The sequence below is a fragment of the Athalia rosae genome, chromosome 2, assembly GCF_917208135.1.
Source record: "Athalia rosae chromosome 2, iyAthRosa1.1, whole genome shotgun sequence".
In the NCBI taxonomy this organism is placed as follows: domain Eukaryota; kingdom Metazoa; phylum Arthropoda; class Insecta; order Hymenoptera; family Athaliidae; genus Athalia; species Athalia rosae.
Window position 1 is genome coordinate 17,154,970 of NC_064027.1, and position 16,536 is coordinate 17,171,505.

A 16,536-nucleotide genomic window follows, 5' to 3' on the forward strand; every position below is an offset into this window, starting at 1 on the left:
TAATCTCGACTGAGAACCAAAGAGCGTTCACGATCCGCGAAAACCTAAACCGAGATCACCTCCAACGAGAGACGGATTGAAATTTCCTCGGGAAATTTCACGCTTTCGTACCGCACGCACATGTGCGGTGATGTGATTCCGACGCTATTCCGTGTCGTTCGCCTTCGCGGCTCACGATTCGTCGAAAGTCAGACAAGCGGTGTTAATTACACCCTTCCGATTTCGAGCCCTTGACGTAACATCGGCGTAGAGCGCCGTACGCCGGTTTTGGGTAAAGTGTGATACGGCCGCGGTCCGAGTATAGTACCTGGTACGGGAGATCGAGATGACGAAACTCGTGCCAAGGTTGGAAAAAAAATTCGAAAGTTGGGAGAAAAAAGGCCTCCGAGCAGCTGGTTAACTCGTCGGAAGTGCGGAGGACGGTATAAAACCTAGAAGCTTGAACTGTAATGACGAGGGGAAGGCAAGGGATGGATTCTCCTAGCGGAACGGGTGAATATTTCTTTGGTCGGTCCAGCGGCCACCCTCTTTGACCCTAGGATTAATTTTCGGCTCACGAAACCCCTCCGCTAATTGCAAGGAAATTAATTGCGAAGTTTAAACCCAGCCTATCTCTTTCTGGACGGCGAGCGTGATTTGTGCGAGGGATTGTTTGCCCCCAGATCGAAGTTAGACGTTACAAATCTTCGGCTCAACTGAAGGCTACAAAATTCTCAACGAAAATTCTTTCTCGGCACGTACGCGTCCCGCTGCCCCCGCCCGATGGTTATCTAAATCCTAAGGGCCGGGGTACCTGGTGTGCGATTCCTATACGTATGTTTGTTTTTTTTTTTTTTTTTTATTTTTTTTTTATTTTTTATTTTTTTTTTTCAGTTCACTTCTGTTTCTCTAAAACGTTTTACAGCCCACCCGCGATTCGGCCTAGCCTCGGCTACCCGCTCGCAAACGTGGAAATGAGTTTCTGGCTAGACTAGTCACCAGGGGCGCGGCCCGTTCTCCGTTTTCCGTTGCCGCCTGGCAAGCCGTTATATTTTCTTTCGCCATTTTTGTTTTCCACGCCACTCGGATATTTCCACCCCAGTGTTCACGTGGCAAAATTCACTTCTCCGATTTCCGTTTCAACGGACGGTAGAAGGCACTAAAAATTGTTTGGGTAGAAAAAAAGTTGGCGCTGTAACGGGGATCGAAAGGGAAGAATAAATCCATGATTAAAGAAAATATTACGTAATAACGATGAACCGTTCCACCGCGCGAACAAGGAAGACCGAAGGAATCATTTCCGGAGATCCGCGCACTGATTTAAATTACAGCGATTCCGGTGGCCCTTCAATTAGGAGCTTAATTCTCGGATACAATCTCGCCGTGCGAAAGATAAAAGCTAAGCGGATGAACGCATGCATAATGCTACGCGATGGATATAGATATATAGATATATATATGTACGTATGTATGTACGCATATGTATGTAGTCGCATATGAAGTCGTTCGGCGGTATCCGCTCTTAAAATTTCGCACCAATCGATACACTACGGCGATCCGATCGAGCGATGCAATATTATCCCATCCCGAACCACGGCTATATCGTTGCAGATATTTTCCATGGAGACGATCATGCGGTGGGAGGATTATATGGGCGAGCGAAAATGACGAGGCAATTACGCGGAGAGTAATATGAAGTGACCCAGAATCGTGGCACCAATTTAACGAAATTTTACGTTACCGGGAGACGGACGTGTGGGGTGTCTGTGTGAGCGTAATGTATACATTTACGACTAAAATAGTGAAGCCGGAATTCGCATATAAGCATTGTTGCAACGTAACAACGCCTGCGCGGATAGGTATAACGATAGACTGACGGGTTGGTTTACGAGGATTACGACGGCAAGGACGCTTTAGGGTTTAGGATGAGCATCGCTTTGATCCGGCGCTTAGCGAACGATGGACGCGGTTTGTTAGAGAATCTAGACTGAATTTAATTAGGGCTCTTAAATATACCGTGGGGCTAATAAACGTAAGGGCGAGAGGACCGTGTGTCGTCGTCCTCCTCGTCGCGTCGTCGAGCGAAGAATGGCAAAGTACGTACATACGTCGGGGTGCTTCGAGCGCCGCGGCGAACCGATCGGCGACGGCGATGAGACGATTGTCATGCAAATCACAGCCGAAGCCAACGCGATCGAGACGATATTATTTCGCGAACGGGGCAAGGGCGCTCGGAGGACAGGAATTAAAAACAGCAGGGTACGATTGAAATGTTGAAAGGGTTCCGTTCCGATTCGCCGAATCTTTCCTCCCGTCTGCGGCGTCTCTGCGTTTTCCTCCCTTAACGAAGTCATTTTTTTTGTTTTTTTTTTTTTTTTTTCATTCTCTTTTATTTCTTCGCGTGTAAATCAACCGCAGTTTTCGGAAAAATTCCCCCAGATTTTATCGTCGTCGTTTGTCCGACGATAAATCACGTTCACCTCTGACACGTATGAATCGAATAATTGCGCGAACGAAGCGAAACATCATGGGAAATCGGATTTCTCACCGTGCATTACACGTGGAGCGTTAAGCCATCTGGTATCTTTCAACCGGGCGTATCAGATACGACCCGTTTCGAAACGATAGGTTATTCAAAACTTTCTAGCTGCAAAAAATACCGTGTAAATAGTAATCACGGTGGCGTTATAGCGCGCAAAGTCCCGCTGGACGCGGACCAGCAATTGCTTTTAATTAAACCAGATTTCCTTCGCAAGCTTACAAAAAGGATTAGCTGCGAACGAAACTAGTTGGCACACAGCGCTACGATAGCTGCATCCGATAATCAATGTGAAAAAAGAGGAGAGAAAATTAGAAAAATTGATATTTGCAAAGGCTAAAATTCAGTCGCCGGAGGAAGTGTGAAAATTCCAATTAAACGCAAATTAGCATGCGCGTTACACCGATAATTTTTTAGGGTCATCCTCGTTGCACTAGAGAGTATAAGTTTTTATGACGCTGATCTTACCATAAGATCGCCATAAAGATATGAGATTTCCGGGTAGGTGATAAAATCAACCATGTTGGACGTGGTCGATCTTCTCTCTTGATTACAACAGACAATACACTGATTAAATCTACTCTATCGCGAGTAGTTTCTCTGGAGCAGCAGCAGCAGCGGACCTCACGCGGCTCAGCACCGTTATGTCCTAATCACCTGAGCCAAATGAGAAAAGCGGCACTGGTGGCGGTGGTTATTCCAAAAATGTACGACTAAATTTCGCCGCAATAAATATCCCGAAAATTGTAACAACACCGTGTAAAAAGCATCGGTTTAGAAAATTTTGAAAATACGTTGAAAATAGTCGAAAGTTCGCGATGTCGAAAAACGAGGATATCGCGTTCGTACGCCACAGCTGGCCACGTGCACGTTTCTAGTTACACTTTCTACTGCGCTTGAAATTGAACGTGAGCTTTTATTGCGCAGTTATCAGCTGTACGCTTCTGCGCAAGTTCACTTCGCGCTTGAAATCTATTAAATTTCCTTCGAACTTCTTTCCCAAAGTTTATCGTCAACATCCGACCCGCACACGTTCCGGTATTGCCGAAAATCGCACATTCATTTTTCTCGACCCATTCGTCAGGCACCACCGGTGACAAGCTCGGCTATTATTATATTACAGTACACCACACAAAACTGTTACACCTTATTCGCAATGACGTAAAGACGAACGCCTTTCGATGAGTTTTTGTAAATTAGTTTAAAAAAAAAAAAAACAACGACGTGTTTGAGACTAGTTTAAAAAAATACACGCGGTCGCGAGACTTTTTTCACAGACCGATAAAACACCAAGGGGCGGCGAAATACGAGCCGTTTCACGCGCGACACACGCGATCCAATAAACCTTCGAATCGTAACAAAACCTACTCTAATCAATCGTGGTTTTAAACAAAAGATTCGCAACCACGAATTTAACGAATTTTGGCGGGGTAAGAACTTCGAAGAGACGTCGCTCTCGCGGCACGTCGAACGTCACATACACATGCGGCGAGGTACCCCGCAATTCACAGTCACCTCGAACGCGATATCGAGTACTTTTTTCCTACACGAAGAAAAAAACTAGGAGTACGAATGGAAAATGTTTTTTAATTCAGCGGGGCTGACGAGGTACGCCGTACGATAAAAGTACGACCGCAATATTCACCGAACACCGCGTGACTTTCACTCAGCTAGCGTAAGATAACCGGGTGAATCGACGTACGCAAGCTCGGGTATAGCGCGTACGGGAGCCTCGTGATTTAACGGGGATAGGATAACCGCTGCGTAAGGGCAGAAAGGGCCACGCGAAACTGCGCCACAATCGAGAGCGAGCGGCAGGATTCTCCACGGCGCCGTGGAGAGCCGGTGGAAGTTTTCGAAACGTTGGAAGCTTTGGAAGCGGTGGAAGGAAGCTGCCGCCCGCGAGTCCACGAGGAGCGCACGAGGGTGGAGGTACTTTTCGGAGATACTCGCCGGCGCTCGGGTCTTATCGGCGTTCGCGATGTGGGGCGTCGCAAGGGGTGCCAGCGGACGGATAGGGAGCCCGACTGCGTCGCGTCGGTGGGCAAAAGCTGCGGGGAGGACAGCGGCAACGGGAGGAGAACGGGAGGGATAAGGAGGGCGGGAGAGAGTAAGCTCGGTCACTCAGGCGTCGCCGCCCGTACGCCTGTCCCCGCGCGTTACCCGCGCCGCGACGCCCGCTCTCGGCCGCGCCACTGCGTACGTTATTATCCAGGCAGAGCCCCACGTCTGTATAATGCCGCCAGAACGAGGAGCGATAAGGATCCCCATCCCCCTATCCGTCATGCACTACCCCCCTCCCCCCCCCCTCCCCCTACCTCCCACCAACCGCCCCCCGCTTCCCTCGTACCGATAAAACATATTCGGTCGGTTCTCTTCGTGCGCGAAATCAATCGGAGCTGCTCTGGGTTATACTCGGGCTCGTTTCGTCTTCCTCCTTTGTTCGTGTCGAGGCAAAGGCGACGACGGCGGTACACCCGAGCTGGAGAAAATGAGAAAAAAATTCCTTCGGATGGAGGAAAAAAAAAAGGTGGGCAGGAATAAAAGTGAGTGGGACAGGGAGTACGAGAGAGCGGGGGTTGGACGAGGACCGAGGACGAGTACGTTGAATGCCGCGTGACGGTGTGCATTACGCGTAATACCGAAAAACGGCGGGACGATATAACGAATCTCGGTTTGTCGTTTCGCCTACCTTTGTAACCTCTGTAACGTGCAGGGAGAAACGGGAAAGAAATATATATATCTATATATACATACGTACGTACGTAAGAAAAATAAAAAATAAATAGATAATAATGAAAAATAAGGGAGGGAAGAGAAAAAAGTCTCGGCCGCGAGAGCGAATCTTTTCTACGCGATCTCTTGCAACAAAGGGTATTGATTATTTACACGGGAACTCTGCAAAGCGGCGGCTACATTTCCCTGGATTATTTATAGTTCGAACTAACCGAAGGCTCGGCGTCGTTAATATTGTTCGGAATAAAACGGCGCATAGAATTAACCCCGAGGTACGGCGTAAGAAGCTCTGCGTTAATTAATAATCGAGCCGAGTTGGGTTCCGCAGGTAATTCCAGCGATCGCCTCTGCTCCCCCCTACGCCTACGTTCGGCGTGGCTAATCGTCCGATTGGCGATTCGCTCCGCCGACGCGTCCTCCGTTCCGAACTACGGCGAATAACAAGTTCTGGTCTAGGTGGCCCCGTATGAATCATAAATTCGCTTCACTTTCTCCATCGGTCGGGTCGGAAGAGAAGGGTTACAAGGAATACACGACGGGTAGGTACAGATACCCTTGTCACGAACAACCGGATTTTTTCGCCTCGGAGACACCCACGCGATTGAGTAATTTATCCAACCTTTAAGCCACTCCGTTCGCCCAATTTGCCGGCGAAGCAACGTGTTTTTGAGAACCGCCGCGGCGTTTCTGTAACCCCGCATTCTCTGCCGCGTGCCGAGGGGTATCTTCTGACCGTAAAATTTCCACCACACGCGCGCTACTCCTTCGCTACACCGTGCATTACGCGTCATATACCTATACGCGCGCACACGAGCACACGCGACGCGTTCTTTCAAAATAACCCCGGTGCGTAAGACTTGATATTAGCGATCGACCATTTCGATAAGGGTCGACGGTCGACCACGCAATTAAGTAATTTACTTCGCTTTGACGAATTCTTCGGATGACGGGTCCATTTTCATACATCTTCGTATGAGCTACGTCACCATTTCATAGGCTCAATTTTGAAAACGCCGCGAACAAGGGATGTACAGCGATCGCCGTTGAGCGAGAATTTTTTCGGATCGAACTTTCCCCCGAATGTCGCCGGAGGTCGGACAACCCGAATAAAATTCGTTTCTATGAAACGAGGTCCGGTTGAAAATTTCAAAGGTTTCGACCGCGACTCGAGCCTTTACTTCGCTTATAAAGCTTTCCATATTTAATTCCTGTTTATTTACCTTGCCGCGTCTGCCAAGCCTCTGCCAGATTTCCTTCGCGTGTTGCTCGCTGTTAGTCTAGCATAGCTGACTGTAGCTAACATTAACAAATCGCCAGATGTTCCTGCGGTTCGTCAGAATTTCACGTGTGGTGTGTAAAAATGCACGAATTTTATTTTATCTCCCTTTCCACTTGTTTTTTTTTTTTTTTTTTTTTCGTTCTCTCCTTCTTTTTTTTCACTTTAACGATCTTGTTACTCTACCATAAGCAGTTTCCCCTCTAAATTTTCACGCTTAAAGTATCGTTACATTTTTAATAACCGCTTTATGTGCGCGTAGCCTCCCATCGAAATATGCACGTGTAAAAGAAAAAAAAGAAAAAAAGAAAAAAACCAAAACGCTTTCGATCTTAATTTACACTTTCTCCGTGAATTAAGTTTCGACCGTCTGTATATCCCGGCGTGGTCGTGATGTATGAGACGATGATCTAATAATACGATGGATATTTGTTTAGCCACGAGGTATGAGTGAAAGAATATTTTAAGGTCAGTTTAAAATTTTTCGCTCGCCCCGAGCGTCGAGGATATAATTTAAGCTTCGTATACCCTCGACGTAAAACGGTATCAAGCTCCGAAGAGTTAATCGCTGTTTAATCTACCCAATAACTCTCGAACGGAACCGATGGTGAATAATTAGAATATGGTGGAAAACATTCCAGCGGGTCAGTCCGAAGTACAGGACGACGGAGGAAGAGAAAAAAAAAAAAAAAAGAGAGATGAACAAAAAAAGCACGATCAAAGTGTGCGGTAGTTCATCAACGTGAAAAATATCTCAAGTCGGTGAAAAGAGGGAGGGAGGGGCCCTCGACGCGAGGTAGATAGACGTTGAAAATGCGGTCGCTCTCAGACCCCCCCCCCGATCCGCGATCCGCGATCCCTTCCCCGTTTACGAAAAATATATAAATTTGGGACGTCGAGAGCCGCGAGAGGCTTACCCTATTGTAATATTAAAATTTATTCGCAAATATTACCGGATGCTCGTTTCATAATCAAAGAAGACTGAGAAATCTTCTTGTTTACGCCTCGCTGCCGCTGCAGTAGACAAACAAATTCAGCCCTATTTCCCTAATCAGATTTGATTAGCTCGGAGGGCCTACTCGCATATCTCTCTCTAACGGAATGCCGGAAATCACGAGGATCGATTTGTAGTCCGCGCGTGGGCGGCACCCGCCTCCAGTCGTTCCGCTGATTTTTATACGCTTCAGCTTTTATACGTATCGGCACTTGGTTCGGACGAGGACAACGATTATCCTCGAGCGTCTGACGGAACTGGGATCCCTCGTTCTCGTTCACTCTCCCGTCAGAGGGTGCGAAAAAGGAGGAAATTTTCATAACGCGGAACGCTGCTTCTCCGGCTCGGCGGCATCAAGTATTTCCGAAATATACCTACGAGCGATTGAATATTTTATAGCGACTCTGGTACGAAACTGTGTCTATAAGCGCTGCCATAACATGATATTCTACTTACGTACATACGTTACTACCCTTCCAACTGCAATTTTTCTTCGCTTTGAAATTTGCCATATCCGCAGGGACCTGATGCTCGTTCCACAGTCTTATACAATTCTATCCGGCGTCTCTCGACTCGTATCGTACGGCGGTGCAAAACGATATTCATTCGCAAAACGAATCGATGATCTCGTACGCATCGCGTCATTCGTCTTCAATCAGTCGCGAGGAACGGTGAACTTCTGGAAACGTGGAAAAATGGCCGATCTACGATTTTGGTATTCCGACTCCGAAAATCGAAGAAAAACCGAATCTACGTACACATTTTTGAAAAAAAAAAACAAATAATGCAGCTACGTCCCTCCGATATTTTCAGGTCGACGTTGACGGGGTCCGTGACCAGCGTGGATCTCGGGGCGGTTCGAAACGTACGTCAAGTTCGCTCGGAGAGTCGCGAATGACGTGATAAAGCTGAGCCGCAGGTGCACGCAGAAGGTGCAAAAACTTCGTTAGGGAAGAATGCAAGGTATTTCAGACGACGGCGTCGGCGTTGGCCATGGCCGTACAGAGGTGGGGGGCGGCGGGGGCCGGGGGCAGAGCCGGCCATGCCCGACAATACCGGGGGGATCCGAGCGCGTCGGTTTTTCTTTGAACATTTCTTGGTTGCGCGCCTGTCGCCCCCCCGCACCTTTTACACTTTGCAGGAATTATTTTCTCATGCAGATTAGCGAGGGTGATATACTATCCGCGTGTTCATTTCCTTGCCAAAACACTTCGCATTTTAGCTGTCAGATTTCTCATATAGATACATACTAACCGTTACGTGCAACGTATAAATATACATGATATAAGAGACACATGCATTTCCAACGAGCAATCCCTCATACGGGCGACATTCACTCGGTTTAAAGAAGGAGCACTTTCTCGAACGTCGCGTCGTAATAACAAAAAATTCGCGAGAAAACTCACGGATACGTACGTATACGACGACGACGACGACGACGACGACGACGACTACGACGACGACTACGACGACGACGTACTCGTCGTTGCCGAGCAATTGAGAAATATTGTGAAAAAATAATGCCGCCTCTGGGGGGAACGGCGGAGCCGGCGAAGTATAAATCGATACCTAAGCGTTGTCACTTCGGCTCAATATGTATTTCGGTCTGAAAACTATCACTGGAAAACGAAACGATCCCGAAGTACTATACACACGAACTACTTTCGTCAACCGGAAACGGAAGCAATTTTTCGCTCTCAGTCTTTAGCACCGTTTTACCATTCTCCACACTCGATATTCACCCTTTCTTTCAAAGGGGTCATGTACGTTTATAATACACGTCACCCAATGACTTCTATAGGTATAACAATCGAACGCTAAATATAGCCGCGCCCGCGCCGTCGCGATGTTCTGCCGCTTTAGGCTCGCGTTCTATTCCTCGACAAAAGGACGCCGAGACCGATGGAATTTCGCGATCGCACGAGGAAGCTGCGTCGCGATGAGCTTTTTATCCCGCTCCGAGCGTCGACCGCGGGACTGCCGATTTTTGGTACCGGTCGGTACCAACGCAACCTTGGACACACCGAGGCGTACGCGTACACCAAACATTTTTTCTAAGTAAAAGAAAAAAATAATAAAATCCAATCCATCTCCGCGCCTCTTGAATAACCAATATTAGGCTGAATCCGCGTGGCAGAGCCGCGGAGTCTGGAACCGAACCCTCGTGTACTTTACCAACCGAAAATGCTCTCTGCAGATGTTTTTCAGACGCCCGTAACTGTCCATTTTATTCAACCGCTGGTAGAGTGCATTTTTACATAACGCATCCACCAACCCCCTACCCCTGCACGGCCCATTATCCGGGGAAAATTATATCTCGTTTTCACCACATGTTTCACGTTTCAAATTCTTGTATAAAAAGCTTTCCATCCAAGCGCATTGTGAACGGAGCCGTTGAGTTCCACAGCCACTACCTATTCATTGTAATGAACTTTCATTCGACTGAACGCAGCTGCACCCTGGGCAACGGATCAAAATATTTAATGAGTCAGGTGTACTGAATCCCGGACAAAAAAAAAAATATATATACATACATACACGTATATGTTACTATAATAACAACGAACAAACACCCACGCGCGAGAGTATACCGAATGAAAAACGTCACTCTAATTAGTAGTTACCGGATAAAATTGTTATGAAATTATAATTTCATCGGCAAGTTTACCGGTATTTATTACGCTCAGGTTGGTAGAACCATTTTCAATAAATTCGTTAATTTTCCGCGTACGTGAGCGCATAATATGACGGGTCCCGTCGCAAAATTTCGCCTTTTCAGCGTAGGTCGTCGAAGCCGATTTTTTTTTGACGATTTTTCCAATGATTATGCTATGAAGGCTCAGCCTGTCTTTCGAACGAACCGATGCAAATGGATAAAAAAAACTTTCAACATATTTCTGCGTGGAAAAAGTTCAAAATTCTTGCGGTTTCAGAAAATCAGTCGATTTTTTGTCAAAACGCAATATTTTGAAATTTTCTCAACACATTTGCCCGGAATCCATCTGATTTTGGAGAAGGCTTTTTTCAGGAAAATCGCTATTTCTAGAAAGATAATTGAGAAAAAATTGAAAAAAAAAAAAAAATACTTGCGACGAATCCCCCCCTTATATGTGCGATATACCATAAATTCGCCCGGAGCGATTTTCGCGTGCGTGTATCTATCTTCATAAAGTTATAACTCAGCAAAGCCTCCACCCCGTCTCTCAGCATAACATTTAAAACGATTTCCTCTGGCAACAGTGCCAAAACCGTTTCGGTGTTGTTTCGGAGATAGATTAACGAAACGTAACTGCAGGTCCCATTCCTGCCTACAAAAGTCCCGCAGTCGCACCAGGAAAAGCGTTGGGACAATGATGCTGGGGTGTGTCGACGGGGTGTTACGAAGCAGTTGGCAAACCCCCATAAGAGTTCCAGTCTATCCGGCGGAGACGAGACTCTAACCACCGGTTTCTACACCCCTGCAACCCCGAACGTTGCCTCAAAATTGTTCGTAAGGTACACCAGACGCGAGCCAGGTGTGAGAACCTCAGGTGTCGTTCGGAACTCGACTTATTTTTACGAAGCCGCTCGTAAATTTTCCAATTATCCGAATGAGGCACAAACAAGTTGATATCGTCCGTCTTGATTACTTTATTTTCGTGGCGCGGGAACCTCGCCACGATTTTCTCGCCTTAATATCGTCGTTTCCCGGAGACGCCAGGAGTGCAAAGAGATGAGAAAGTGGTAGTCGTGGTCGCGGGATGATACATCGTGGCTAATTCCTCGAGCTGAACTGCGCGGGCATAGCGTGCGCAACGTTTCTACTTACTTGTGGACGTAACGGAGTGTACGAAGTGGACGTTCAACGTGCGGTATAATTGCGGTGCAATATTCGATAAAACTAGCGCGAAGCCGCGCTTCTGGACTTTGTCTTCTCGCGGTGCGCTGACAAAAATAGGAGGAACACACGTCGACGTCCGACGTCGGCGAATCAGGTAAGTCGAGGGAAACTGGGCGCGGTGAGGAACTCTGCGATAACTAGCGTTAAATCCGTGTAAAGATATAACATTGAAAACTCACCCCTGGTAAAGTCCGTTTTTCATGCAGAGCGTCCTGGGCACTGATCGCGCTGTCACGGCTGTAGTAGGTCAGGAAAGCGCACCCTGTGAAAGTAGAAAATGGAGAAGAAAAAAAATTAGACCTCGTAACATTCCGAAGTTGAAAACACGCTGAAAAACGGGAGAGGTACACGTATTTTCCTTCGGGTAAAAGAAAAAAGAGAATTGATGATGAAAAAATTAGCAAAAAAAAAATGGAATAAAATAAACAAAACTTCGTACATCTTATTTGCATTTGAATATCTCTGGTCGTTTACCGCTGTGAAAATTGTCGCGGTATCGCTGTATTATTATTCATGGAAGTTTAATCGTTCGCGCAAGCTCAAAAGCCACGGTGCGCAAACTATGCCCCGAGGATGCTGACGACGCGTCGTCGAAGCCCTAGAAAATTTCATCGATAACTACACGGCTCATTGACCGTCATAAAACTCGCGTAACTGCCGTCTGGGAATCTTGGGAAAAACTCGAACCCCCTCCGCCCCCCCAACGTTGCGAAATGTTTTGCGCAGTTTTTACACCGACTTCATGTGCTTCCATCAGAAATAACTTTCACTCCATCGTCACGACCACGCGGCCGACTCCGATGAATTATGATTACTTCGAAATCATCGTACGCCTTTTTTTTTTTTTTTTTTTTTTTTTTATAACATTGATTAACCCGAGGACTGAATATTATCGAAACGTATTTTGCCGGCTGAATGAAGTCTTCAACTATTTTCAAGGTGAGAATCGGTGAAACGAGACGAGAGGCGAGCGCGTGCTCGCAAACATTCGTCTTGTTGCGCGAGTATAATCAAAACGATGATCTGCAGATAACGAGCGAGCCCTTTAAATAAATCTTCAAAAGGACGAGGTCGAATTACACGGGTTGCAGGAGTTGAAGTTCGGAACGACCTTATACTGGGTGGTGAGTTTTTCATCTCGAGACATGTGAGTAACTCGAAAACTGTACCTGATCGGGAATTTCGTAGAGCAATAGCTCGATGACCTATCCGAAATTGATCGTCGACGGTTGGAAAATTATTATCGCAAACTTTCAGCCTCTGAGGTTTGGCGATTTTTTTTTTTTCCAAATGCATTAAAAAATATAGATTTTAATTTAAAAACCAAATAATACACCCTTGAACTCCATAGCAGCGTCGAACTTTTCCCTTCTAATACCGCAGGTCTCGTTTCGATCATTTTGCCAAAAAAAAAAAATCACAGTTTTCGATAGACGCATTCGCTCGTCTCGAGATCAAAAATTCACCCCGTATGGTTCGGCCGATATAGCCGATGTAAGGGTCAGAGTGGATGTCCCTCGAACTCAAAGGTTAATTATCATCGCTTTAACCCCGTGGCCATTACGGTGCTTACTATATTACCATGCGTCGTCTCGATAAAAGCGAAACGGAAATACCTGGCCGGCGTGCCGGTCCTTCGATTTTCCCTCACTCCCGCGTTGTTACTCGCATACTTCGGCGTACACACGACCTACACACGTGGTTCCGTTTGCTCTAGATTCTCGATGCGAGCTATGTACGAGAACAGAGAACAGAGAACCGATAGCGACGAGTTCCCTGCGATCCCTCCCCCCTCCCCACCCCCCAAGTGCCGTGTAATAAATTGGACGCTGCCCGTTTCGCAGGACGTGAATCCTTCGCACCCTGCGTGTTACACGTCGTGTGCCGGCAATTTTTTTTTTAATTCTTCCAAATAAGTTATACAAATTCCTTACCTCCTACGCGTGTCGCTACAATAAGCCTCCCGAGACTCTGTTCGGTGACAACTGTCTACCACGAAACGCACGCAAAGAAAAATGAAGAAAACAGAAAAACAAAATGAAAAAAAAAAAAAAAGAAAAAAAAATGAGAAACAAAGCGGACACAATAATGTCGCGGTGTCACGGTATCCAGACATAAATAAACGTAGCGATTCACTTTTCAATAAACAACGACGATTCGGAAATTGGCTTACGCATCACGGATGACAGACTGTGGGCTGGAACTACTCTCTCTGTTCGAAATGAGCGAAGGTCGTGTCAAGGGTGGATCGATTTCGCGGTGACCGAGTATTATCGTATAAATTCCGAAATTATCCGAACGTGGTCTGCGGAGATTTTTTTTGGCTCGACTTTTTTTTTTTTTTTTCCTTACGTATCCATTTCATTAGAGCCGTTATAACAGTGGATTTGCGTGCGACACTTGTACCGGGGACTGAGCTAACTCGAGGTCGGAATCGGTGGCGGTGGCGGTGGTGGCGGTGGTGGTGGTGTTTAACATTATCTGACGCGACGACCACGCGTTTGACTCTGCACCCTTCGTAAAACCGCGAGACTGTTAAACTTCCCCCCCCCCCCCCCTCCCCCATACATACAGATAATTTTAATGTCGGTATATATTCTCAACATCGGCGAGTCGCGCGGCGGATGTTTTACTATTATAGAGTGAAACGCGTGTACGGAAGATAACAAGGGAAATCTGTTAAAGTATCGCACGCGATATCCGAATATGGCGTGAGTGAAATGTACATGAAATAAATAAATTGTTTGACGCCAGATTGTTTTTTTCACGTGGAAATAGTGCCCACAGAATTAATCCGGCCGGGTCTGGTCGCCCGATCGATTATTCGGCAGAAACCGTGTTCAACCGGGCCTAAAAATCAGAAGGACGCCGACCACGGAGAATGAACCAAACGACGAAGCTCGCGTGGAAATTACTTTACAAGGTTTCGATTCTACAAAAATGTTCAAAGCACTCTTGTTCCAATTACCGTGACTTTCCATTCCCTCTGATTTAGATCACTGTTGAGGGACGCGCGGTGCCTTACGCGACCGGAAAATCATACGGGTAAAATATCCCTTCTGGTTTTCAGCCCGCGATACGCGATATCTGTATCCCGTTTCCTAACGAACTCCTCATGGTGACGTTATAAAAATATTCGTCATTTTTTTCGGCAGTGTATCATTACGACTGTAAATTATTATGAGAGACGGATCGAGCGGCGACTCGCACGAACGGGGATAGTTGCAAGTTGGTGAAGCGATCGCAATCAACCTGTAGAGTTCGATCGATTTCTTGTCACTATCATCGACAATGAACTCAACATTTATGCTTATCTCGCGCCATGATCCAACGGTCAATCTCTGGGATGCACGAGACTCTTTGAAATCACGGCGAATGGAGAAGTGAAACATCATCGAAACTGCTGAATCGTTTCCAATGAAAAATCATAGAATCTCACGTAGTTTGTTCCTAGAGTCTCCGGGGCGAAAAAACATGGAAACTTATTCGCATTGCAAACCATTTACTTTCTGATTACTGCTTTTGTTCACTCGTCATTGAGTCGATCGTGATTTTGAAAATTGAAATGCCCGCTATTCCATTATTGAATCGAAAAGTTTGCGGAATGATCTCGAAGGTGCGTTCGAGTGATGTGAAATATATATTACGACAATCCATCACAGTTTTGGAACAGTAGAGCGAACGAGTCTGCGGTACTCGAGAACGAAGCTTCTACTCTACCCCAAATGTCGCGGTGTAATTAACCAGACACAGTGAAGTTTGTAAATACGCGTATCGGGTTCTCTGTAATTCAATACTTTGAAAGTTGTATACGCTCCGATGAAATAACATGGTTAGCATACCCTCTGCGTGACCACTGCCGAAGCTGGGACTATAACGAATTTTGCTTTTTACCATGCTCGTCATAAATGGGGGTTTGTTGGAAGAGAAAAAACGGATAACCAGGTTCGACGAATAAAGGGTATGTGAAATCCAAGGCCATAGCCTTTGAAAAAACTCTAACTAGCGTCACAGTGTCTTTAAATTTGACTATGATGTCATGTAATGTAAAAATATTTTGTAGAACTGATTCCAAATGTGCCAACGTACCCTCCCTTTGGCCATTCGCCGTACCAACGAAGATCTCAAAACTCAGACTAACAGTACTCGAATATCAATGGCCAGAATTTAGTGCTTCGATAATCGCGTAATTTTGCATACCCATTGCACAAAGTTGAAAGTATTTGTAACCACGCGAAGGTTAGTCTTATAAAGTGGATAACCAAGAACACTATCTATGCCTTTGAACGTTACCTGTCCGAAACTAATTCGCAGAATGTTTGCCGCGAGTCTGGTAAAAAAAAAAATTAGGGCAGAGGCTGGCACATCGAGGGATGAGAGAGAGGAAATATTTGTACCTTGTACTATCCGTGTGCCTTGCACGCTCACCGGAGTCTGCTCGTTCTTCATACGAGTACCTACGTGTGTACACATGTCTGTATACCCGATGTATATGTATATAGTTCGGTGCATCAAGTTGGACGAGTGCATTTTACGAGAAGGAAATCGTTACACGTAAATATCAGGCGAGGCTATTAGTCTCGCAAAGAAACAATCCAACGACGGAGGGGGACTATCGATGTTTCGACAATCGCGAAAAAAAGAGTGCGAAAAAAGAAGAGAATAGAGAGAGGGGGAATGTTGGAGCGTACGAGAAACGGATCCCAATCGTTGATATAGGTGCGCGTCGAGACTCATTGTCAGTTATACGTGTTTACAGGTCGTTCGAATCGTCGAGGGGTAAGTCGATACACGGCAGTTATTTAATGGATCTTCTCAGCCCTTACGGTAAAAATATAGGCTCAAACCCGTACCCCGTGATAAGAGGCAAGCGTGACTGTCCCAAGATAACGCGGGACGGCACGCTATAGCGGGACTCGCTCGCCAACCTCTTGCCCTCTTACTCTTTCCTCTCGACTCTCTCTCTCTATTGTGCTCCCTCCCTCTCCATTCTTGAGACTTTAAGGTCCCCTTTCTTGAACTCCTGCCGTTCCCCCCTTCGCTCTCCGCACCTACCGCGCCGCCCACGCTCGCCACTAGATAAGTCTGAGAGAATATTATAAATTTTCGAAACAGTCCCTGAGGCAGATAAG

General features: G+C 46.4%; 1 protein-coding gene across 5 annotated transcripts in view; it reads right to left on the reverse strand.

Moving 5' to 3' along the window:
• LOC105692090 (CUGBP Elav-like family member 4) overlaps positions 1-16,536 on the reverse strand; it is a 531,822-nt gene that overhangs the window by 470,440 nt on the left and 44,846 nt on the right. For 2 of the 5 annotated variants that reach the window (XM_048651186.1, XM_048651185.1), the window contains exon 1: positions 2,987-4,383. In XM_048651186.1, coding sequence (XP_048507143.1) covers positions 2,987-3,040 — 54 coding nt within the window. In that variant the 5' untranslated portion in view covers positions 3,041-4,383. Of the gene's footprint in view, positions 1-2,986; positions 4,386-11,583; positions 11,667-16,536 lie in introns of those variants that run through there. The other 3 variants (XM_020855922.2, XM_048651187.1, XM_048651190.1) reach the window with 3 other exon arrangements.